Source organism: Parasteatoda tepidariorum, chromosome 8 (genome assembly GCF_043381705.1).
Source record: "Parasteatoda tepidariorum isolate YZ-2023 chromosome 8, CAS_Ptep_4.0, whole genome shotgun sequence".
Classification (NCBI taxonomy): Eukaryota; Metazoa; Arthropoda; class Arachnida; order Araneae; family Theridiidae; genus Parasteatoda; species Parasteatoda tepidariorum.
The window spans coordinates 59226479-59254109 of NC_092211.1; the positions used below are offsets into that span (position 1 = coordinate 59226479).

Below are 27631 nucleotides of genomic sequence, written 5' to 3' on the forward strand. Positions count from 1 at the left end.
TGTGGTGGTATGAATTATTTATTAACTAGGTACAGGTTTAAACGAAGTGAAGTATACATTACATAATTCAGATACAGAATGTAATAGGACAGAAAAAGAGAACTAGGATAACCAGCTTTAAAAGCAGCCTCCATTTAACACAAGCATGGAATGATCAAATATACAGATGCCTATTACAAGATAGTAAATGATGTACCATAAAAAAAAACAAAAAACACCCATTTATTGATTGATGGAAATTATGAATACAATGGAAACATACTCATTAATTAGCATAAAAACAACACATTTTTAATTTCAGGCTTATTTCAAATAAGATACAATAGCAAACCTGCTTAAAAGAAATCAACACGTTTTTGTTAAAGATACATATAAATTTCTCCAGGTTCGATGCTAATTCTGACAAAAAGCTTCAGATTTGACATCCATATTGTAAAATTTAGGTGTATCATGTAATGGTATTAAACAGAATTTTTTTTTCAAAACAAATAACAGATGTTTAGTGATAAAATTTAAACACAATGTAGCGTAGCGTTGTGTACATGCTTGGCACTCACAATGCAGTTGGTAGCAGCAGTTGAAAAATGACTGGCACAAACAAGTGATTACTTCTTTAAGCCACAGATCTTTTTTTTTTTAATACAGTTTTTTTTAAAACTTTTTATTATCAAAAGTGACTTTTATGAAAGAGAAATCATATGTAATATTACAGTCTGTATACTGAAGCTCTTCCCCAGGATACACTATTCTAGGTCTGGAAGTTCTGAAATGGAAAATAAATATTTGTGAGTCACACGTAATACAACCGATGAAAAGATTGTATTACTTGACAAGACTACCACTAAGTTATTTTAAAAGGATGAGTGAATTATTTGAATAAATACTTATCTTCCAATGTAAACACAACTTTCGCGAATATATTTTTTTTTAGTAAATCATAAGAATAAAATTTCCAGTCAATTCTAAGAAAATAATAATTTTATACTTAAAATGCAAGTTTCAGGAACATTAATGATAAAGTCTGCTAAGGAAATTTATTTTAAAGCAAATTTTCACGCAGTAAAATCAGAAATGTTTTGAATTTTTTTCCTTCTTTTTTGAACTTCTAATATCAGGACTGTTACCTCCTGAAAATTAAAATTTTAAACAGTGAGAAATAATTCTTGCATAAAATGCAGTTTTTCCTCTGCTTCTTAGCTAGCTTTGCAATATTTCCCCTCGTGTTCATGATTTTTCACACACGAAGCTTTAATCCAATCAATAGATTGGACGAGATGGACAAACTGCATGGCCTTTATAAAGCCCACACTTCTGAACCTCCAGAAATAAGAAAATTGTGTTCCAGACAACATATCGATATGAGCCATATATAAAAAAAAAATCGCATCATCGATGCATTTACATTTAAAACTGAAGCTTAGTTATTTTTATGTCTGTCATAAGGTGTAATAGACAAGGTGTCATATGGGTCATAAGGTGTAATAGACAAGTCTCTGGTGTCAGTCTGGAATTTTTCCAGCTGTCTGCAGGCCACTAGAATTGCCACCACGGGGTTTTGGAGTTGCTGCTTACGAGTGTCTCCTCTGTTCATTGACATAATTTTGATTCCCTTTTGAAGCATGACTTGGGCACTAGTGATGTTGAGACTGCTCGAACCCTTGGTGCTGAAGTCACCACTATTAGTTTTATGAAATTTTGCAAATGAGTCAAACAGCCTGAATCAATGTACTATGCGTTAAGCGAACAATTTTGAACACACAAGACGAATTGGAAAGGTGTTATAAAACTATATATCGAAGGGTATTAACTTTTGTACAGCTTCCTATTTCAATGAGTTGTATATCAATAAAAAGAACCATAACTAGTAGAAGTTTATAGAGCATAAAATTGTTTTCTTCGAAATAAAAATTGCTGCCGACATTTTATGAATTTAAAGAACCATTTAAGAAATTCGTTCAAAACTGATAGAAGTTTTGATGTTTGTATTTAAAATCAACTTTTTCTAATATAAAGAGTCTATACACACAAGTAAAACATAAGAATAAAAGTTTTGTAGCAATAAAAGAAAAAAATATGAAAAACCTTTTAAAAATATTTTATTGATGAGCACTTAAATAAAAAATTCTAATTATAAACTGATGTATATTACCTAATCATATAGATTTTAACCTTTAAAAATAATTTTTTAGAACTCTATCAGACGAAATCAGGATAATCAATTGTAAAGATGCACAACCATTTTAAATGAAGGGAAACTTGTACAGCAGGTTGAATAATAAAGGGGCCCGCAAGCGTATGTAGACATGTTAACGGCAAATAAAATTGTTCTATAAACATAAGCACCATTTTTTTAAATCAGTAAACCTAGAAAAGTAATATTTTCAGAAAATTAAATACTTTTAATTTGTAGTTTTTTTTCAATTATTAAAATTAATTTAAAAATAAAAAAAAAAAAAAGTATTTTTCTGTCATATCACTTAGTACAAAAAATCTTTAAAATAAATTCAAATTTAAAAAAAAAAAAAAAAAATCTTTAAAATAAATANAAAAAAAAAAAAAAAAAAAAAAAAAAAAAAAAAAAAAAAAAAAAAAAAAAAAAAAACAACTTTTTATTGTGTACAGAAGCTTTTGCAAGCCGCACATAAACAACTCCATATCAATTGAATCGGGGGGCTGATCATGGTCACCCCATTGAGCTATAAATGCTTAAATCGTTAAAAATAGTAGGGATTTGGCACTTTCTCCATACACCTTGTTCGCATGTTCATACTATACTAACTTGAATTCTGCACAGTGCAGCTACTACAGATTTTGAGAAGAACCTACATAAGTGAATGCATCGGAACAAATGAATGTGCCAAGTTCTAACATAACATTTTTCAAACTTGGGAAATTTTTTTTATTAATCTGTTAAGTTTACAATGAATCAGTAAAATTAAATAAGAGCTACCACTTTTAAGCAGTTAAAAATACAGACAATTTGTTAATTATCATAACAGAAAGAAACAAGCTCATATTTAAATTACAGCCTGAAATGTTTTTGACTGCTTAGTCAGATGGTTAAAAGCAAGGTCATCAATTAAGTTGAATCAGGGGGCTGATCGCCATCATCATACTAAGCATTGTGTGGATTATTTTACTAACAAATAAAGAATGAATAGTAAAATGCATAAACCATACAATGTTTAATAATTGAATATTTCAATGTAAGAAAAATTTGCGACAGCAACGTGCACCAGGACTCTAACTGCGCTCAGCATGACACTTTCTGTCTGAGCTTAAGTTTACACACAAAATAGAAAAACCAAAACTAGACCAAAAAACTGAGGAAAAAGCAAGACTAAGAGAAAAATATGTCAAAGTACAAAATTATTATACAGCATAACTATTTTTCTTATACACTCTTAAGCTTAAAAATCATGCAAGATTTAAAAAACCATTTTAGAAAATCGACCGAAACATTTGTTCATCAAAGTAAACAAACCGCTAATTAAATTTCAATTGATAGAGCATGTATTTGAAGTTTTACTCCAGTACAAGCAGTATAAAAAGGAAAACATGCCAAAGTGAATACAGAATTATACATCACAAGCTCTTTAATTCTAACTTTCAGCTTGATAAAAAATCGACTGAACCATTTAGAAATTGACTGAACCATTTGTTCATCACAGCAAACAAACAGCTAATTAAATTTCAATTGATATAGCATGTATTTGAAGTTTTACTCCAGTACAAGAAGCAAAACAAAAAGGAAAACATGACCCCCCCCAAAAAAAAAGATATAAAATTATAAATCACAAGCTCTTTATTTCTCACTTTCAGCTTAATAAAAATCATGTAAGAAAATCGACTGAACTATTTGTTCATCACAACAAATAGCTAATTAAATTTCAATTGATATAGCATGTATTTGAAGTTTTACTCCAGTACAAGAAGCAAAACAAAAAGGAAGACATGCCAAAAAAAGATTATAAAATTATATATCACAAGCTTTTTACTCTTAGCTTAATAAAAATCGTGTAAGAAAATCGACTGAACTATTTGTACATCACAACAAACAAATAGCTAATTAAATTTCAATTGATATAGCATGTATTTGAAGTTTTACTCCAGTACAAGAAGGAAAACAAAAAGGAAGACATGCCAAAAAAAGATTATAAAATTATATATCACAAGCTCTTTACTCTCTTAGCTTAATAAAAATCGTGTAAGAAAATCGACTGAACTATTTGTTCATCACAACAAATAGCTAATTAAATTTCAATTGATATAGCATGTATTTGAAGTTTTACTCCAGTACAAGAAGCAAAACAAAAAGGAAAACATGCCAAAAAAAGATTATAATATCACAAGCTCTTTATTTCTCACTTTCAGCTTAATAAGAAAAATCATGTAAGAAAATCGACTGAACCATTTGTTCATTAAAGGAAACAGGTAATTAAATTTCAATTGATACAGCATGAGTTCGAAATTTTGTTTTACAAATAAAATGAAAAACAGGACAACTTTGCACGGCACAATTAATATGAGTTTATGAAAAGTTAACACACAATGACATGTTAATAACGTATGTTTGAAATGATTATTTGCTGATAATTTTTACAGCAAGAAAAAATTAAGAAATATGTATTAAGGATCATTTATTTCTCAGACAAAATCACGATCATCAGTTGAGTCAGGGGGCTGAGATCATAAATTGAGTCAGGGGACTGATCATAGTCATTATGCCCAAGAAATATTGCAAAAAATTATGCAATAACACCAAAAATGCATAATTATTTTCTATTAATTTGTTACACATGTTACAGCAGGGAAAGAGGATTTATAAATCCATCTGTCATTAACATGGAATAAAGGAGTGCATATTAAAATATGAGCAATTTTTTAGAATTATTTACTCACAATACTAAATGTAAAGGAGGTACATAAATAGAAAAATTATTAGATTACTTAGAACACCTTGTTTGCTTATTGGATACTTATTTTTTTATTCTAGTTCATGATGTTGGTATTCTTATTAAAATGAAGTTCAATTCTTACAAATGACAATTCATCATGTTTTCCTGAATAAGCAATGATAAACGTCAGTGTTTGGAGTCACAATTTTAATTATTTTATTCCTTCATACACGTGTGTTGTTACAAATCTCAGATTGTTTCGAAGGAATAGACAATCCCAAAGAATCTAAAATTTTTCAAAAACAATAGTGGGTCCCAGACAGCTTAGTTTTATGACATACTTAGTTTTATGAAGTAGAATAAAGACCAAAGAAAAATGTAAGGAAAAAAAGTGAAGCAGGCCAGTCTGTTGACAAGATGCATATATCACCTGTGTTAATGAAGAATCTATACAACTAAAATATAGCTCAGAATTATAATAGGAACAGCATAACTGAACATACTTAAAGTCAAAATTTCAACCAGCTTTATTTTATATGAATTATTTGTTTCATTTTTTATTTCTACCCACAACAGAAAAATTTCAACCAGAAATTGGTCACCACAAAGTGGAATATGAATTGTCACTATATGAATTATCAACAATGACTGCTAGCCACCTTGACATTACCTTTCTTTGTTGCCAGCATAAAAAAAGAAGTTTACAGTTAGCAGGAAACTACCACAGGTTAATCTAAGGATAATACGGTAGCTCGTTTAACACAGCAATCTACTTCTTATGCGGTGATAGTATGCTATTACAGTCAGATGTGAAATGATGTCCTATTAAAAAATATATAGAGAGAGCACACTTTCACCACCAATGCTTATCAGATCTGTAGGAGAAATCACGTATTTCAAAGTTTCTCTCCCCGGCGATATCTAAGTTATAGGAGTCAAAATAATGGGAATTTGCAGGGAAATGGGCAAGCAGACACATGAGTATGTTTAAAGGCTTCATCATTAATATAATCCTTATAATTATAAAAATAATTAGAAGAAATATGTTTGTGGAAAATGCACAATGGAAACACCCTGTACATGTAAAAAATGTGTTTGAGCAATAAATCAATTTATTATTTTTCCTTTGTGTTTGGAGCCAGCCTGCGCTGCTTCGTTAGACAGCTCATAATACCCATGTGTCCAAGTACCACATGCAGATATACCTTGTTAAGAGTAGAAAGGTCATAGAAGACCGAGAAGTAGGAATTCACACCTTGTTAGTGATAGAACAGATGTGGAGAGGATTTAGATAAGCCCTGTCTAAGCATATCCTGCAGCCAGTGTTGCCAGGTTAGGCCCCCCCCCCTAAATTTAGGGGGATTTTTATGTAATTTTTTTTATATCTTCAGTGAGCATTTTAGGGGAATTTGTTTTTAGAGTTATTTGTGAATTTTACTAATTTCATTTTGGTTACGTTCTAATATCAAATTTTATAACTGAATGTGTGAGATGGTAATGTTAAAGAAAGATGCATAAATTTTGTTGTTAAATTGTGCAAAGAAATTCAGAACAGAATACCAAGTAATTTTGAAACATTAGAGTCTATAAAAAAAGTTTTCAACGGATTCAACACGTAAATTTGTGAAGGCAAATATTACAGATATCGATGCTAAATTTTCATCAATTTGTATTGATGTCGATGAAACAATTGCAGAGTGGGAATTACTCTTAAATGTAGATGATTTGAATTGTGATTTTACAGAATCCTTATGGGTAAAAAATCAGTGAAATTAAAAATTCAAACATATTTAGACTCTTGTTTTAGCTTTATTAAGTACTCAGTTTTCAAATGCAGCTGTGGTGAGATGTTTCTCCATATCAAATATTATTAAAGACAAATTGAGAAATAAAATGTCTATAACTACAGCTGATGCTATTTTTCGATATGAACTTTCCAATTGTTATCCAAATTTTGTACCTACTTCTTTTATGTTAAAAATGTTTAACAGCGAAACAAATCAGAAAGTATTGACAAAAATATGTCGGATATTTTATCAGAAATTTAAGCATAATATTAGAATTAAAATATTAAAATGACTATATCGTTTATAATAAAATATTTATGAAAAAATGTGAGACAAAAAGTATTGAAAAAAATATCTTAAATATTTTAGTAGAAATTAAAGATAATGTAATAATTGAAATGTAAAAAAGATTAAATTGTTGATAATGAAATATTAAAAAGCATTAAAGCAACGTTTTCTATACATTATTTAACTTTTGTACTATATTATAATACTTATACATTTTGCAACGCCATCTGGGGTTGAACGGTTATCGGCACTTGGCAACCCTGCCTGCAGCACAAGATGAAAGTACAGTAGACACTTGTTATGCATATTTCAATGTTTCACACAACAGATTAAAATAAGCAGCTAAACACGATTCAATATACTTGCTCATCAGAGAAAACTAAAAATTAATGAAGCCTTTATTGTACTACTGTTGGATTAACTTCCATACAAGGAAAAAAGAGAGAAAGAACTATTAGACCATAACTTCCTTAATTAGTAAAATGATAACTGCCTGCAAATCCAATGTATTCAAGTTAACACAATAAAAAATATTGGGAGTATTTTTCATAACAATGATGCCAATATGCAATAAAATACATTTATAAATGTAATACAAATAACTAGAAAATTCAGATTATGTATTTCATTATTGATCACATAATATAAAAAGTTAATAAGATTACTAAAGAACATTTTATTAGCCATTAATGTTTTTCAGAACATAATATTCATATCAATTTATTTTAAAAATACTGTTAGAAAATCGACTGAACTATTTGCTCATTGAAGCAGACAAACAGCTAATTAAATTTCTTTTACTTTAGCATGTATTTGAAGTCTTACTTCAAAGCATGAAGCAAAAAACAGGACAACATGCACAATACAAGTATAATTCTTATGTATTTGTTGAGAGGTTTAGATACTTGTTACAGATTTTACTGTAATTTTATTACATTTAAAAAAGGAAATCATAAAATGGAAAATAGCGGGCAATACTTCATTAGTTTGTACATACTTGCTGTATATTGATATCTATTTGAAGTTCAATGTTAGAAAATCGACTGAACTATTTGCTCATTGAAGCAGACAAACAGCAATTTAAATTTCTTTTACTTTAGCATGTATATGAAGTTTTACTTCAGAACATGAAGCAAAAAACAGGACAACATGCACAATACAAGTACAATCCCTACGTATTTGCCGAGAGGATTAGAACTTGTAATAGAACTGTACTTTAACTAGAACTGGAAGCAGTAGTTCTCTCATCAGGAATTGAACTGGTAGATTAACAGTCAGGAGCAGTGATTCCCAAAGTGGTCTATATCGACCCCCAGGGGTTCACGACAACTTACAAGGGGTCCCTGTCTGAACTGGTAGATTAACAGTCAGGAGCAGTGATTCCCAAAGTGGTCTATATTGACCCCCAGGGGTTCACGACAACTTACAAGGGGTCCCTGTCAAGTAAAAGAAAAAAATTGGGGGTTCATGAAATGAAAATGGGGGTCAACGATAGTGGCTCTCATATAAGCAGGCAGTGACTTTAATTTTGGCATTTCATGAATGGAATAATCAGCATACACTGAAAGTACCCATTTACTTACATTATACTTCCTTATAACACATACCCTCCAACTTATGAGGATTTTGAAAATAATTCTTTCTAGTGGTAGCGAAGCAAAGTAGAAATTTTTAAAGCAAATGGATCTCTCATAAAACTTTTATCAGAACTTAAAAATCTAGCCATATGGCCTGCACTTTTATAAGTAATAGTGGACAAGTTACGCTAAAATTATTTTTTTTAAATATTAAGACATTAATTTTGCTACCGTCAGAAAAGAAGATTTCTGAAACTACGGAAATTCCGTAGCAGTTGGAGGGTATGATAACATAAAGAAATATATCTATCTACATTCTTCATAATTTATGAAAGTAGCTATGAAGTAAAAATCTTATTAAAATTTAAGTTATCAGGATTACTTTAAGATACATGAAACTGAATTATTATAAACTAGCAGTTTCCTGCAGCTTTTTGCTGCCGCGTAAGTTTTTATTTTTTCTGCGTGTTTTATTTTGTAGCAAAAAAGAATTTTTCCGAGGTAAATTGTAGCCTAGCCTGTCAACTCAAGATCACGGAGATATGTTGCTTAGTTTTTACGTGAAAATATAATAAACAGACCGACAATACATTACTACGGTTTTGTATACAAACTTATTTCTGCAATTATGATATTAGTAGCGCTGGATAGGGGTTTTATAGTGCACAATTTTATTCCATTTACATATTAATTAAATTAAACTAGTATGTTTCATAAAATTGTTAAAGTTGTAGGGATTCGTTTTGTGGTCGCAATACAATTCAAACTTTTCAAAACTTGCACACGTACTTATCCCGCATTATGGAATATCTTGAGAAAGTTTTTAATTGCTTTTCCATCTTTATACCCAGTGAAAAGGGATTTAAGCGCAGTTGCCAATATCCTAACAAAAAAAAAAAAAAAAAAAAAACTAACTGGGCATCATTAACCGAGGAGATTTGAGATAAAACCTAATTAAATTGATGCCAAATGTTGATAATTTTTGGTTCATCCCTTCTACTAAAAGCATTTATTTATTGCTCAGTTATTTTGTATAACTGATACTAAATTTTAATCAGGCTCGTTTTAATTCGAATTTAATTAATAAATGAAAGTGTATAAAATTAACATGTTTTTCGCACTACACTTCACTACAGTTAAAAATTTAAATCCTTCACAGTGAGTAGCACTATACCAGCTGTCAAAAATACATTTGAAGTTCATGAATTTACAAAAAATCAATATCAGGTAAGCAGGGGGTCTACTCGAAATCGAAAAACTAGGCAAGGGGTCTACGAGACAAAAAAGTTCGGGATACACTGGTCAGGAGGATTGACACTCGAAGAATTAGTATTCACAGGATCAGGACAGGAGGAGATGTACTCGGGACTGGTAGGACAGGGTGCTTCCACCACAAGCCACAGGTCAGGATTCAAGTAGTCAGTGGCGAATGGAGAAGCTGACACAGGAGTCGGAGGAGAGACCATCCTTGAGTTGGTGGCAGTCGATGGCGAAACTGGATAAACAAGCTTAACTACTCTGGATCTGTACTCTCTCTTTCTTCTTCTACATCTTATGGCGTCCAAGGATCTTCCAGGAGTTTGACTAGACAGGTATTCAATTAGAGGAGTAACTTGCAGGTCAGGATTCAATCTCCATGCTGCCTCTAAATCAGCTAAGTCAGAGACATCACATTCAGACCATCTTCTTTTGATTGGCAAAGACTTGATTCTGGCAATTTCTTTTTGACGAAACTCCTCAGGATGCGCTTTGCGTATGTGGGTTCCCACCCTGGTCTTAGTTGGAAAAGCACTTGGGCAGAATTCACAAGACTGAAGTCTCACACCGGCCGAAGTCGCCGACGCACATGGTTCAGGAACACTTGCGATGGCTCCAGCATTACTGGCTCCATTACTCTCTATTTGTATATGTTCTGTAGCAAGAAAAAAGAAAACGAGCGAACGGGCTACAATGCACAATACAAGTACAATCTCTATGTATTTGTTGAGAGGATTAGACACTTGTAATAGCTTTTACTGTAATTTTATTACGCTTAAAGAAGGATATAAAATGGAAAATAGCAAGCAATAGTTCATTAGTTTGAACAAACTTTTTATGTGTTAGAAAGAACAAATGTTAGAAAGTCGACTGAACTATTTGCTCATTGAAACAGACAAACAGCTAATTAAATTTCTTTTACTTTAGCATGTATTTGAAGTTTTACTTCAAAACATGAAGCAAAAAACAGGACAACATGCACAATACAATCTCCATGGGTTTACTGGGAGAAAAGAGCATTTGGAAAAACATTACATTCACTCTAATTTTATTAATCAAAATTTTAAAAGCTTATTAACATTTTACTTAAAATATGATTTTAGTACAAAATAAAAAGGAAAACACAATAAATAGCAGCAAACGATAGATTTGTATACATTTTTTGTCACATCACCATTTGAAATTATCTGTTAGAAAAAGACTGAACTATTTCCTCATTGAAACAGAAAAACAGCAAAACAAAGAGAGAAACATGCTAAGTAACATAAGTGATCATATTAGCTCAATTCTTGGCTTTCAACTTGGACAGAATAGTATTGTAAATTAAAAAAAAAAAAAAAAAAATTCTAATGACACCAAATATAAACACATAACTAGTTATTTTAAAACAAATAGATTTACTAAAATTTCACAGTGGAGTAAAATTTTTCAACATGCATTTACCCTTTCTTAACTAGATTGCAAATGGACTAAATGATAACATGTTTAGGAAAAAAAAAAAAAAAAACATTACATACAAATACACAATAAAATAAGTGAACCACCCAGAATACGTTATGATCTAATTATCAGATCTTTACATTCTAATGGTTCAAGGCGATCTCAAATATGCTAATTAAGTAATGCAGACGATATTCTAAATTACGAAATCTGACACAAAACTGAACCTGAGTAGAAATACCTTTTTGTTTCAGACAGAATTCGGTTCCTGATCCTTAAAATACAGGAGATAACCGAAATCTGGGAAACATTAACAAAAGTTTGGCCAGGAGAGTGGTCCAGTTTGAACCCCTAAATGATAATCTTCTGTGTATTTTACCATATCTTGGGAACATGGGTGCCACTCAAAAAATTTCTAGACAATTTTTTTGACAGATTATTGTGATCTAGTGTTGTTTACCAAAATTTTCAGAAACGTAAAGCTCACCGACTCCAAAATGTATCTTTCCATAATAATAGCACATATATTAAATAATTATTTGATTTTTTTTCATTATGTTAATTTATCTTTTCATAGCAAACAGACAAAAAATAGTTAACCTTGTAGATTTTTTTACACCACTCACAGGATAACGAATCACAAACTTTTTCATTAAGTTATTCATATGTCTGGTCCTATCTCTATAATTAAAAAAATAATAATGATAATCTTAACTTTGTTCAAAATGATAAGGAAAAATGAAAACTCAAACAAATTTAGATAAGACAATTGTACAAATTTTGTTTAAGCAAGCAAGCGCTGAAGTTCCATCAATCAATTTATTTCATTGCAATGCAACATCATTACTAGATCAGTTCACAATCATGCAAAATAACATTTTCATTAAAATGTAATAATTGTACAAAACAGGCATGAAAGTGACAGGAGGAGGGAGGGGGGAGAGTGTTCCATTTAATACTGTGATATTGAGGAGATATATATAAAAGTAAATTTTTTTTATTTAGTATTTTAAGTGACAGAAGCATCTAGACAGTGAAAAAAAAATTTTTTTTTTAAATAAAATTTTGATTACTACTATATTAAAGAAAATTAAGCAATTATAGAAAGTTGCAGCTTAATTATCATTTTAAATTAAAAATTACCGGACAATCATTTTAAAATAAAACAGTCTCCAACTTTCACCTTAATCTCTTCCGATAGATTGTTACTAACTATTTTAGTCACTTTGACTGTTGGACCAATCAAACTTGAATTTATTTTTTTCGGTAGCATCAACTGTACGTACTTTGTGTTAGTCTTTTAAATTGACTACCATCGTTAAAATACATTCATGTTACTACATTGTTTTTAAAATTGAGTGAATATGAATCGCGATATTGAATTTTAAAACCGCGTGAATATGAACTGCGAAGTATGATTTCAAAATCGCGTGAATAATAATCGCAATGTTGGATTTCAAAATCGCAGGAATTAAGAATCACGATATTGGATTTCAAAAGCACGAAAATACAAATTGCAATATTGAATTTTTAAATCGAGTAAATATGAATCACGTTGCATAATTTTTAGATCCCATCAATACTTATCACAACGAGTAATCGTTAAATCGCGTATAAATACAAAAAATCTATGTTTAATATTGCAACCGCGGGATAACGAATTGCAATATAAAATTTTAAAAATATGTGAATACGAATCGCGACATTGGATTTTAAACTAACGGGAATACGAATCGCGATATCGGGTTTTAAAAACGCTTAAATACAAATCGCGATATTGGATTTTTAAATTGCGTGAATGGGAACTGCGAGTACGATTTTTAAATCGCTTAAAAATGAATCCTAAGTAACTTTTAAATCAGTCAAATACGAAAATCAATGATTTGCATAAAAATTAGTCTGCCTAAGAATCGCAACTTTAGCATGTTCCGGCATAGTTCCTAATATTTAAGATTATGAAAATCGGCCAAACAAAAGAAATCAAATATCAGCGGCCAAAACGAAGCTGCTTAGAACTCTTTTTCCAATCTATAGTGGAAGTCACAGTTGTTTGGAGGCTACTGCAGTGTGTGTGTGTGGGGGGGATTCAAGTTTGACTATTGTTCGGACTGCCTGAATTTCTCTTATTGGACTCCCCCAAAATTTAAGTTTTTGGAAAATGGTCGGAAACTTTAAAAATTGGGAGAAAAAAGCGGATTTCCGCTTTTTTAAGGAAGTCTTTCATCCCTGATAAAATTAAATTAAGTTAAAAAAAATTTTGTTTTACATCACCTGTAAAATTTTTTTACATCATTTTAAAAAATTCAATTTTACATTGCAATACACAAAATCAGTTGAATAGTTCCAGAGAAATACAATTTTTTAAAATTTGATATCTCAGAAGGTCTGCTTATTAAAAGAAAATATGTTTTGGTGCCTGATTGAAACATTCCTTAAGAAATTGGCCTATTTAATGTTAGCCCCTCAACAAGATTGAATCTTAGTCGTTCTGATCACTAAATAAACAGTTATGTTGTTCAACCTTTTATTTTGAACATAATAAATGCAGCGTATGATTAAATTTATTGTAACATCCCATCACGCATATATTAATAAAAATCGAAACTTAACGTAAACATTAATTTCTTATAAACTGATCTATGTAAAAACATTTTAAATGCTGTTGAATTTGTAACAGGGTTGGTACTTCGAACAAAATTATCTGACTTTTCAATAAATATTTTTTAAAAATTCCAGTCCAATAATGTATTTTGTACTAAAAATAATAACATTTTCTTAAATAACAAAAAAAATAATTTTAGTTTTAATTCAGCTATTTGGAAGCCAATAGCACTTATAAACGAAACATTTCTGTTTAATTTAATTTTATACAGTAGAGAACTTATTATCCGGAGCGATCGGGACCATTGATATTCCGGATAACTGATTTTTCCGGTTTTCTGAATCGCAACAAAATGCCGTTTTTTTCTTTCGTTAAACCCAAATTAAAAAAAATAAATTTAAAAGTCATTTTAAAAAGAAAAACCGATAAAGTAATACACATAAATTTAATAAGATAAAAAGGAAAAAAAAATAATGAAATAAAAATATATACAGGCTTAATATAAAATGAATAAAAAAGTAAAATGGGAAAAGGGGACGGGACCGGCTCCATCTACTTCACAGTTGTCTGCATCAGGACTCAAAACAAGCCACTTTATTTTTTACTTCATTATTAACGAATGAAAATGGAAAAATCATGAACATTTTTTCTTCCCTTCCTAAGCGTGAGAAAGACATCGTTTAAATATAATTCCTGATGAAATTTTTTTTACTTCCCAAAGGAAAAATCTTTCTGCAAAAAACTATCCAATGTTCTGTGACAAAATCGCCGTGATTCTGGCACGCGATTACCATCTAGAAGAGTTTAACTTGGGTTTCAACATTTTGCAAAAATATTAATCTAAATAAGAAGGAAAAACAAGTGCATCACAATCTTATTCCTCATTAAGCTGAGCGATTTTATTTCTCCTCCATTCCAGTTAAACATAAATTGGCAAGCAGGCCCAGACGCTGACATAATAAAAAGAATTTATGTCCTACCACATTCTGCCCTCTCATCACATCCCATTCAAAATGAATGGATTGAAAAATGAGTGCAGTAAAGAATCTAAAAAATGATAAATAACTTTGGAAAAAACTATCGCCAAACGATGAGTAGTTACAACGGTAGCTTTACAAACAAGAAGAAATTATCAAAACTGAACACGACAGAGAGTAAGGTATTAAAATTCAAGCAATTTAATATCAGATTGAAAAATAGAAAATCCATATAAAAGGAGCCGAAAAATGATAAATATCTGCTAATTAACTATCAACCAACGACGTAAAATTATGAAAAAAAATCGTCACAATTCGAACACTCAGAAAAAAGTAATGACTCAAATTCAAAATTTTCACGTCGTAGCAACATGGAATCTATTTGAAAAAATAAGGAAGCAGTCGAAAAACGACTGGAAAAACATGTAGACTTAAGAATAAATAAAAAATAGTCTTGATGTCTGTAATCAATTAAATATTTTCAGAAAAATAAATTTCCATTCTTTACAAAAATGGGCTCTAAAAATAAAAACAGGATCAACTAAAGAAAATTATAGTATAGCGTTACGCTTTCCGCAAGCTCTTAATATTGAGATTAACTGAATTCTGCCCCCAGAATTTGTTTATCAAACCTCTGCTAGAGGATTGAGAAAATTAACAATAAAAAAACAATAACTTATTAGAGATAATAAAACACTATTTAATATTATGAAAGTTTTCAATTTCTTTCTTTTCCAATTAAAGTTTTCTAAGTCTCAAAACAAATGCAAGTTCTGTGAAATTTGGCTCCATACCAAACGGGATGAAAACGAAACTCCTGCGGAGTAAATGTTGCGGATGTCAAACTTGCGTTTGACATCCGCAAAATAAATCTCCCGGCATAGCAACCTCGTTGTAAGTTCTCAAAGTTCAGTGGGTAAAATTTTTTTCTTCTTCCTGTCTATTGCCATGAATTTAGAAAAATTCTACTTATTAGAGAATAAGCAAAAATAAACAAAACCAACCGTTTATTAGTTTAACATTGTCTCACCTTCATCGTCACTGTCTGCCAATCCATCATCCTAAAATAAAAATTAAAGTGTGAATAAGAGGACAAGAAACATAGGCATCAATCATAATACATGTTATTTAATTAATTACTTTATTTTATAAAATACCAACAGAAACATTAAGTGTCTCAGAACAATATATATGTGATAGCTGTAATTACAAACTAAACTATTTTTTTTAAAAAAAGAAAAACATTTTATTGCTTATTTTTATTAAAATCTATAACACTAGTCTCCTTTTAATCAGTTGTAAATTCTTTATGGTAGTTTCCTTTAACTAATAAATCCTTAAGTAAACGTAGAACAAGCAATATATTTTAATTTAAAACAATAATTTGAAAAGTATAGAATAAGGCACCTGGATAAATATTCTAGTTTTATAAAATTAAGAGAGAACACTTTTCAGAGCTTATCAAGCCTCACTGAAACAATGTTTTAATAATTAAAGACATTAATTTTACAAAAAAAAAAAAAAAAACTTAGTAGTTTAGTTTTTTTAAAAGAAATTTTTAAGCCAATTTATTTTACTTTTCATATTATTCTTTAAAAAAGTTTTTAAGTCAAAAATTCAAAGCAAATAAGTACTTATTTATGTTCTCAAAACTTGAAATAATTAATAATTAAAAAAAAAAACAAAAAAAAAAAAAAAAAAAAAAAAAGCTTAGGAGTACAAATGTCAGTAAAAAAAGAAAAGAAAAACTGGTTTTAAATATTACTTACATAATTAAAATCACCGTCATTCATTGCTCCACCACCGCCCATTTTTCGCATCATCTGCAAAAGTATATCAGAATTCCATAAGAATTGTAAGAAGTATAAATCTTATATTTTTTAAAAGGAAAAAGAAATGGAATAAGTTAACATATTTTATTACTTTATTTTCAGAAGGTAAACAATTTAAAATATTTAGCTTAGCGCTAACATGGACAAATATTATAGGCATAGACACAAATAATATTTTAAGACTTATGAGAGAATTGTGAAGTCATCTACTTTGATCTTAAATAATATGTTCAGGCGTATTTAAAAAAAAAAAATAATAATCTCAAACAATATTTCTTTATTTTGCACTATTAATCGGAAATACATAAACATAAATTTTTCTTTATTTTTAGAATTAATCAATACTCATGTGCATCAGTTAAAAAGTGCTAAATAACTACCACAATCGAACTTATTAATTATTTTATCATAACAGATTCTGTAACATAGCTAGTCCTTTGACATAAAGTTTGAATTTTTGATAAAATAGCGCATTTGATTCTTTCTACCGAACAAAATACAATTAAAAATTTGAAAACACATATTTTAAATATATAGGAAATAAGGAACAAATTAAAATTCTTAAGGTAGAATACAAAAGAAAGGTAGATCTAAGTTGCTCTTTAATTTAGAGAAACAAAATTAATAAAAAACCTCTTAGAAGTTACCTCTTCGAAGTCTGTTCCTTCAGGTTCATCTTCTGAATCATCTTCATCTTTCCATTTATTAAAATCAACTTTTAACCAATGGAACTGGAATTAAAATTATTTAATAAATATTACTTTTACTTTTGCAAAAATTGACATTTGAAACTAAAGGTGAAAAAGCTAGAATTCTAAAATCACAGCAGAATCTACAAATTAACGAAATAAGTAAACTTTCTTTTTTGGTCTAGAATTCAATTCTACCATTTAAAAAGACATATTTGCAGGCTTTGAAAGTATGTAACTCAGATAAAAAAAAAAAAAACCTGAGCAAGACTAGCAATAATTTTCAGAAAAATGAGCCTTTGTATCAAATGTGTAAATATCCCAATTATTAAAAACCTAAAAAATTTACTTAGGTTACAAATGTAACATGTTGTGTCACGTTTCAATTCAAAGTCTGCAAACATGACATTCTTAAATGGTGGAATAATTAATTGCCCAAAGCTCATGTCACCATTAGTAATAATTGAAATTGACAATAGAAAGTATTGTATGACCATCGCTGTCAACATGGATAAGAAAAAAAATCCAGTAGATTTTACGAAATATAAATTTTATGATAATTGTTGCATGATGTACTAAATATTTTACATTGGTACTTTTATAGTAATCAAAATAGAAAAACTGCAATATTTCCCAGCTAAGATTAACATTAAATGGACTTTAAATGCTATGTGGCAATAGACATTTAATTCATTAAATAAAAAAAGTTCTGAATAATACAAATAAACAAAATTTTATAAATGAGACTAACTTCATTACGTATTAGCAATACTTATTTAAATATTCAAGCAATCAATAATCTGTGCAAATATTTTATTTCAATAAGGACTTTTTTTAAAGGAAATTTACTCAATTTTAGGGAATTTTTTAAAATGTACTTATACGTATACTGGATAATCTTCAAAATGTATTGTACGTATACTGGATACCTTGAATTGAGATCATTGCATCTATATAAATTATAAGCCTTTACTACCAGAGGGAGAAAAAAAAACCTTGCAAATAAATCCATTCTTTTGCAGATTCTTTAGAAGTTAATGAGAAGCAGGAAATATCTATTTCAGCTAAATTCATGCATTTCACAATCCATAAAAATGACATAAAAAAAAAAAAAGAAACTTTCTATATTGCAAAAAAAAATTTATACAATAATTTCAAGCCACTTTTTGATTTTAGCATACAAACATTAGAAAATTAAAAAATAAGTCATTAAAGAAATAAAAATACACGACTTAGATAAAACTTAAAACTATACCTTTTTATCTTCTTTTAAAAGTCTCTTCCAAAAACCATCTTCTGCCTTAATTAATACAAATTCAATAGCCCTATCCCTAACAGCATGCTTAGAGTCCTAAGAAGAAAATGCATACACACAAATATATTAAACTGTCAAAAACACGCGAATCACAAACTAGGAAAGGGATTTTAACACCTTCATGGAAATTTTACATACATGAAGTTATAGTTGTCACACTTTTCTTGACCAAATTTGAAATTTTCAAAATTTGGTTCAGTAAAAAGTATTTGATATTGCAGCAAATTATTATTTCTTTTATAAGTAAAAGAATTAAAAATATATTTTGCTGCAGATACACAAGTACAAATTTATAAAGAAATATGGCAAAACTGCAACCATTGAGACAGCAGACATTAAATAAATGCATGAGTTTTTGTTAAGTGAGGAAGAAAAAGCAATCAAAATTTAATTAAATTCTTAATCCTAATGGACTGCATTACTTATTGAATTAATTTTAATACTTTACAAAGTGTGTGGTATTAATATTGCTCAAAATTCGTCGTTTTAGTGAACTCTGATTGCAACTCCACAAGAAAATAAGAATTTTATCCTAACTAAATTTTATAGTTAAATTTTTCATTTCCATATGACTTTTTCAGAATTTAATTATTAGACTAATTACAAAATGAGTGTCTAAAATGAAATTTCAAGCTAACTTGTTGAAAGAAAAAAAATAAATAAATAAAGATTTGGGCTTTCTTTTCCTTCCTAAATTTGTTTGAATTTCTAACAAGGTGCGTAGCCAAATTTTTCAACAAAAAATAAGCACTTTTCAAGCACTCAAAAAATATTTTAAAGCGCTTTAAAACCAAAAATTTCAGCATAAGGATAATTATTACCCATTATAAATATGAAGTATTTTTAAATTATCATTTCAAAACAAATTGAATCCTGAAATTGAGAATATCTTGAAAATGTAGCAGAGTTGCACGAGAGGACAAAAATCTTCTCTACTGAATCCAGCTCAGCATACGCACATGCGGATCATCAAGTATTTTATCAAACATGTAAAACGAATGGCGTTTTTTATAAACTACAGCAAAATAGATTGGGGTTGAATTAATTTTGAAAACGTTGGATAGTACTATGTCATTTTGCATAATTTGTGACGAAAATAAATATGGTAAAGAAAAAATCTCAAAAAACACGCTATGAAAAAAGCACCATTAAGGGCTTTTTAAAAAGGCTACACACCCTATTCAGACTTTGTACAAAATCAATACTAAGGAATACTTTAAATACATGTCAAATCCAATTTATTTCAAATGTTTTTAAAATACAATGAAATAGTTAACTTAAATCAACAACTTTGTTATTATAATATTTTGCTTAAAAGTGTATCATTTAAAAAACCAAGAAAAAAAAGAAGTAAAATAAAAATATAAAACTTTTGAAACAGTTTTATGTTAAAACTTGAGATAATCGAGGTAAAGTAAATAACGGTAAATTAATCTAAAGCTAGAATGCATTTTAAAACATCAAAATCAAATAAAAACTTGAAAATCATAGCATTTTTTATACAACATTGAAGGAACAAAAATTCTTTACTTAAAATGGAATATTAACTAAAATTAAAGTATTTTTAATATAGAGAAATATACTAGTGTGAAAAAAAAATTATAACATTTCATTTTTCACAGAAATACATGCTATTAGTTTGACCCCCAGACATCATTATAGATTAGTTTGTTTATTACAGTAACACCTGCTCAGCTACTTAAAAAATGCAGTAAAAAAATAAAAATGTTAACTATAGTCCATTAGTAAAACTTATGAAGTCATAAATTCCAGACCAAAATTTTTGAACTTGATATATATTAAATAAAAACAACTTATATTGTTAAACAAATATGAGATTTCATACTATTATTTAAAACTACATTTTTAAACATAAATTCTTTTATGATAAAATAAGAAATAGTTTTGTATTAAAATTGAGATCATCTTTTTTACAAAATGAATGTTGTTACTGGCTTGACCGGATCATTAGAAATGAACTGGTTGATTACAGCAACATTAATCTAGCTACTTTAAAAATATCATTTACAAAATGTAAATGAAAATCATAAAAATCAGTAGCAATTATTTATCTAGATTAACACTAAATAGGCACACAAAAAAAGTTTTAAAAAAGAACAAGTACAGATTAATAAGGAACTAGTATTTACAACAATTATTTAAAGAGAAAAAAATATGTAAACCAAAATAAATTACATGACATGAAGCAGATTAATAACATGTTATTAATAAGTTGATGTTATTTTGATTTCCGTTTTTCAAATACTTTCTCAGTTGTTAAAACTGAGAAAGTATTAGCAGCAGTATTAACAGCTTGGGACTATTGTGACTCGGAATTTTATGCTTTATTTCTTAAATTTTCATCTTGCTGCATTATTTATTTTATGTGAGTGTGTAAATATTTAAAATCCATCAAGGTATTAACTAACTAAAAAAAAAATAAAAATGAGATCAAATTTGGAGGGAAAGAAAGTTAGAAACAGCAACTTTGAGTCAATATAAAATTTATCTAACACAGCCTACAAGCTTTAAAATATAAAAATTTTTCCTCCTCTTTTGTAAGTCTTGACAATTAAGATTGCAGTGTTTATGATGGAAAATTTTCAATGCATAACATTTCTCTTGGATAGTCTTTCATTAATCAAAAGTTTTTAAATTTACTTTTACTACCAGCCTTGGAGTTAAAAAAAAAGTAAAAGATAAAAACTAAGTTAAATTTTTATTGCAAGCTATTACAATAGATTTTCCCGATTGGAACTATACTTTGAGAATAAAGAATCTATCAAAAGAAAAATGTATATTTAGCTAGTAGTATATTATACCTGCTTAAATAACGAGATTAATATGGGTTTAAATTACCATATTTAAGGTTTACCCTTGACCTATACTATATTACCCTTTATACACTTTAAAACGTGATAAAAATCTGATAATGAAAAACCAGGTAATATGAAGTGAATATTTTTCTCTTTGATTGTATTGCCTGCATAAAGTTAAATAAAATATTACTTTCAATACGCATAAAATATAAAATCTCTCAAAACATCTATGCTTAGCTTACCTCAGGTTTAATTTCTTTCATGAAGTCAAGAGATACTTCATATTCTTTCATCTCTGTGCCACCTTTACCTCTGTAATTATAAAAATCTTTAAAATCAAACGTTGCAAAACAATAACTAATATTTATGCAGCAACCATCACATTCAAGCAATCAATACTGATACACTGTTGCAGATAGAACAAGAATTTTTATTCAACAGCCAGTACACAAACTTTGTTTTGGTACATTAATCTTAAGCAAACACAACTAATAGTAATAACCTCTGCCTGCTATTTATAATGATAAAAGAGAACTGATAAAGAAAGAAAATTTTAATCTTAAGAAGCTGTATTAAAATTAACAATAAAGCAGTAGTATAAATTGAAAATGTAGTTTTCCTACTTAGCTTTCTACAAGCTTTTACATAATAAAACAAATAAAAGAACGTATACCAATTATTCTTAGATAACTAAACATTTCTTCAATCAGACTGCATTTTGTAATCTACCAGTGGAATGATTCAATGCAGAATAACAATGATTTAAGTCTATCTATGGTTATTTTTTAGCTTAAAAACCAGGGTTTGTTGATTTTAATCAGCTTGATTTAAATCACAATTTAAATCAACTGATTTTTTTAAATATGTATATTGATTTTAAAAGTTAAAAAACAGTGTTTCAATTATATTTGATATTATTGATATTTTTATTACTTTCTTTTCTTAGTTTTAAAATTTATTTTAAATAAATTGCAACATTAATTTTAGTTAACGAAATTACTTACTTGACGTGTGTTACATTCCAACACATTTAAAATTACATTTTCAAAAATCTATTGATTCTTGAGATTGAAAGTACAGATTTAAGTAAACATTTAATGCTGTCTTAATAGAGACTTGCATAGATGTAGAAAGTAATTAATCAGGGATGAGATTGGCCAAAAGGTAAAAAAGCTGAATTTTCACGTGAGTAAATCGTGATTTATAGCAAAAATATCAGTAACATTCTCATCCAGTTTCGCTGATGTTGTAATGCCTATATATAGCAATAATCATCGATGGAAAAACTGCCACGTTTATAGTAACTAATTCAAGAAAAAAAATTACTTTTTGCAGGAATCGTGATCTTGGATTTTAAAATCGTGTGAATATAAATCACGATATTGAAATCACGCGAATGAAACTCGATATTGGATTTCAAAAATGTGAAAATACAAATCACGATGCGTAATTTTCAGATCGCGTAACTACGAATCAAGATGCATAATTTTTAAATCGTGTGAATATGAACCCAAAGACTAATTTTTGAATCGCGTGTAAATACGAAAATAGCTGTTGGATATTACAACCGCAAATATGAATCACGACATTGGATAAACTCGTGTGAATACGAATTGTTACATAGAATTTTAAAAACGCTTCAATACAAATCGCGATATTGGATTTTTAAATCTCGTAAATCAGAATTGCAATGAACGATATTGAAATCGCGTGAATAAGAATCGAAACTTTTAAATCAGGTAAATGCGAAAATACGAGCTATCTAGTGACGGGTAAAAATGAGGAAAATCTTATTTTCTGCTCGTAAAAGCTAAAATAATTAGATATGTAAAAGGGTTGGCAGCTACGTAGTTTGAATTTTCTATATACCTTTCGATATATTATATCTATATATCAAATGGGAAATAAATATAATTATTTTATATCAATGACTAAATTTTCAGAAAAGGTTGAAATTCGAGAGACAAAAGCGAAAATCCGTTTAAAAGCGGAAAAATCTCATCCCTAAATTAATAAACATGAATTTTTTTCAAAAAAAAAAAGTGCAAATGTTAATTAGAATTCTACCTTTTGATTGAAAAAGCATGGAATTAAAATCTACATTTGATGTAGGATTAAAAAGGAATATTTTAATATAAAAATATATTGATTAAATATTTATTTATTGATGAATGACTACATTTATAAACACAACCTGTTACATTTATTTTGTCATTTTAAAAATCAAGAGGAAAAAAAATCACAAATTTAAATTAAAATTATGGTTTGCTAATTGAAACTTTGCTTTAAAAGTACAGGGGTCTGTCCAAGCCAAATTTACTACCGTTTAGCGGTACCTTCACAAATTCAACTTTAGAAAAAACTGCAGAATAATTTCACAAAATACTTTATCTTAAAATTTTATTTCTGTGTCTTGTAAGAAACGATAAATCCATATTTTTACAGTATTTCCGTGTTCATTTTTTAATAAAATTTTTTATTTTCACAAATTATGTCTAAATTTTCACAATATAGTGCCTCTCAAATAAACCTAAAGAGACTCTTGAAGTACTCTTTAAATTCTCTATTTCATCTAGTCTTTAAATTTAAATCTTACATTTGTTCCCAAATGGTTGCCATGCATTCAAAGCTATGTATTATAACGAAAAATTATTTTACTAAGTTAGAGCTCCTAAAATATTGTTATAATATAGTTTTAATGTTAATTTAATTTTGACTAAACATTTATAAAGTATTTTTAATCATAAATTAAATTTCTTACAGTGTATTTGAATAAAAAAAAAATCTGATTTAAATAAAAAAAATCACGGACCCTGTTAAAAACTATTATTAATTTAAAAATATTTAAGTATCTAAACTTTTGAAGGTAATTTATATTCATTAATTATAACAACTCATATATACTTGTGTAAAATTAGATTTTTTACTCCTGTTAGTAATGTAGTGTCCAAGTAGTGTATAGGAATCAAATAGCACCATAAGTGCTCATGGGCCCTACCATGAACTACCGGGAATGGAATGAAGATTCCCGGCTGGAAAGTGAAACTGGGAAAGTTTGGTTCCATGAACGCTCAAAACCGTACCATGAACACTCCCTTGGAATCAGACGTTCCACGATAACTCGCTCTCAGGGCGTGGCTAAAATTTAACCAATCACACAATTTACTTTAGATTTTCTTTTTGAGTTTGGCAGCATTAGCATGAGTAAACCGAAACGAGCTTCTGCTATTTAGATAATATTTTTGATTACTTATTGTTTTCTTTTTATAATGTTTTTTGTTTCCATTAGACTAAAAAAACATGAACAGCGAATATTCTTCAATTTATTATACATATAGTTTTATTAATTAAAAACTGTCATATTTATCATGTATAATTCATAAAATAAAATCATTTTTCATAATAAATATTTCTGATATATCCCTTAATACGTTTCATTATTTATTTAAAATACTTTTTAAAAAGTACAACTCTTAAAATAATGATCATATTTTAATGAATTATGATTCAAAATTTCGTGCCTGAGAACTGCAAGTAGATAGATTACTAATTATACTAGTTTTTATATCAAAACTAATTTCCAGAGAGAATTCAAATTTTATCAGACAAAAAAATTAACGCTTACCTTGATCTCTTTGAAATTAATTTAATTTCAGAAAAGTTCATTAGTTTTCAATTAAAATTGTAACTAGTATATGAATGACTAAAAAGTTACTACTTTGCTTATTACTTTGGTTTATTTGTTACATTATAAAAGTGACTCTTTTTACTGATAGTTAAATATGTTCACAAGAAATTAATTTCTAGAACTGCGTAAATTTTTTTTAAATTTTTTTTCGTGATTTGTAAAATCATTTTACGTATGAAATACTTAAAAATTAAAGTTCAGGGAACTACTTCCGCAGCTTTTGTAGTATATATTTTAATGGAAGAATGAGAATAAAAATTTTTAAAATGAGTAAGAGAAGAAATAAATACAAATTTCATAAATATTTTTTGAAACATTTTTATTCTTTTTTGTTTTTCTTATTATAAATAAATTGTTTACTTTATAATACATCATGCCTGTAAAAAATTCTTTTAAATTTGCTGCCATTGGCGTATAGTATAAAGAACTATCGTTCGAAAGGAAGTTAAATATTGTTGAATTAAAAGTTCATCGAAAGAAAATTAAAAAAAGAAATGATTGGAACTTCCGAAAAAGGTATTGACCAAGTAATACATCCCATAATAATAACATAGAAATAGTAACAATTATTATATAATGAGAGCATAATTATTTTTAGTTTGCTGTAATTTCTTAGTTAACTCTGAAAGTATCTTTTCGTTCACACATACTAATGAAACAAAACATTTCTCTTTTAATTATAGTCTTGAAAATGGCTCGGGCACGTTTATCATTTAGAAATTTTGTTATCTTCTCTTAAGAAATAGAAAAAAAAATTAAGACATTCATCGACGAAATATCGTATTCAGTCTTTAAAAATTCATCATTCCCTCCTTGGAACGACGATTCCAGGTGCCGGAGACTGGTTGGAATAAAACCGATTCCAATTCCAGCCAAGAAACTCTTTCCAAGGTGTTCGTGGTGGGGGAAAATAATTCCCGTTGGAACGTGACGTCATTCCCAGATGGAATTTGATTCCATGGAGCTCATGGTAGGGTTCCATGACAGTCGTGGTAAGGTCGAAGGCGAATAAAGCAGTAGATAGTCTGTAAGGTTTGAGTCTATGCTGTAGAGTTTAGGCAAAGTAGAAGGTCAAATAAAATTTTTGACCCGGAGAAAGTTCGATTTCAGGACAGTGAGGAAAAATATTGAAACTTCTTAGGTCATATGTAAAGTATATAGCTAACTATTGTCTATAAAATTTCTTATTCCACAACGTTTTGAAGTTTGCAGGGGTCTATCTAGGTTTTTCTAAGAGGTACCTATTTTGTGAAAAATTTTATTAAAAAATCAACACAAAAATATGGATTTATCGTTTCTTAAGGGATACAAAAATAATATTATAAGAAAAAGTATTTTGTGAAATTACTGTTTTTCCAAAAGTCAAATTTGTGAAACTACCGTTTTTCCTGAAGTTGAATTTGTGAGCAAATTCAATCTGGACAGACACCTGGTTTGGTACACATCAAAACTAGCATGCATATAAAAAATTAAAGAAAAAACTAGTCTTACTTGAAATAAAGTTTGTCTTTTTCAATTTTTATGGTGGGACTCCGGCAATCTTCAAGTTGAACTTTAACATATAGAAGATTTTTCCTTTGAGCCCAATAAATTGGCGGAGGTAGTAATCTATAAAAAAAATGAAGTCTACATTTCGCATTTCTTTACTCACAACTCTAATTAAACTAATTATCTTATTAATATTGGTGACTTATAACAAATTTGAAAAAAATAAATTTTTTTTTTTTACAATTGATCAGATACAAATTCTAAGATACTTAAAAGCAAAAAATATTATTTAAGCTAGTATTTTAAAGCTTATAATTAAATGATTTAAACAATGATAAAATGATTATTATGATAGGAGTAATTTAACATCTAAATTATATTAAAAATTAACGTTTAAGAAAATCTTGGGAAGCAAATTATTTAGAAGCAGGCCGAACATGATTTTCACTTATATATTTCCGTTCTTGGCACCAAATATAATCAAATTAATAAAAATATTCAAATAATTTTTTTAATCATTAAATCTTAAAGACAGACAAGAAAATATTTCACGCTTATCATGACTTTCAATTCTTTACAGGTTTTTTCCCCCTTTACCGATTAGCACGCCATGCGTTGTACATATTTAAGAATAACTGTAATAAATATTTACACTTAAAATGGTATAAATTTCTTACTTAGCGTCTCCCATTACTAGAAATTTATTATTTAAAAGTTAAATTGAAGACAGAAAATAATTAAATATTTAAAATACAATTATTTTCTTCAGCAAGTCCAACCGCTTCAAAGACATGCGCAAAATAGGAAAGATTGAGATATTGCCATCCGTTTTATGCAATAATTTGGAGGAAGGAAAAAAATAAAATTAATGATTAAAATTTTTTAATCATATTTTTAAAAATTTATGTCTCTAATTTTCACATAAATTTACTAATAATTTGATTGCCTACTTATCATTAATTTTATTAAAGTTC

The 27631-nt window shown here is 28.4% G+C and overlaps 1 protein-coding gene and 1 long non-coding RNA gene across 3 annotated transcripts; one reads left to right on the plus strand and one right to left on the minus strand.

Annotated features, from left to right (window-relative positions):
• Window positions 1-27494, minus strand: LOC107443494 (prostaglandin E synthase 3). 2 transcript variants are annotated; one of them, XM_016057376.3, is made up of 8 exons: window positions 27335-27494; window positions 26661-26777; window positions 21724-21793; window positions 18603-18698; window positions 17306-17389; window positions 16596-16649; window positions 15831-15887; window positions 1-763 (listed from the first exon to the last, which is right to left on the minus strand). In XM_016057376.3, the coding sequence occupies exons 1-7, from the start codon at window positions 27346-27348 to the stop codon at window positions 15837-15839; spliced, it is 486 nt and encodes a 161-aa protein (XP_015912862.1). In that variant the 5' UTR covers window positions 27349-27494; the 3' UTR covers window positions 1-763; window positions 15831-15836. The 2 variants fall into 2 exon arrangements, with proteins under 2 accessions (XP_015912862.1, XP_015912861.1); XM_016057375.4 differs by having other exon boundaries at window positions 15857-15887; window positions 27335-27493.
• LOC139426199 (uncharacterized) lies at window positions 1299-2608 on the plus strand. The gene is made up of 2 exons (XR_011637398.1): window positions 1299-1443; window positions 1477-2608. It is a non-coding gene; the product is annotated as an uncharacterized lncRNA (long non-coding RNA).
• Window positions 27495-27631: the final 137 nt, after the last annotated feature.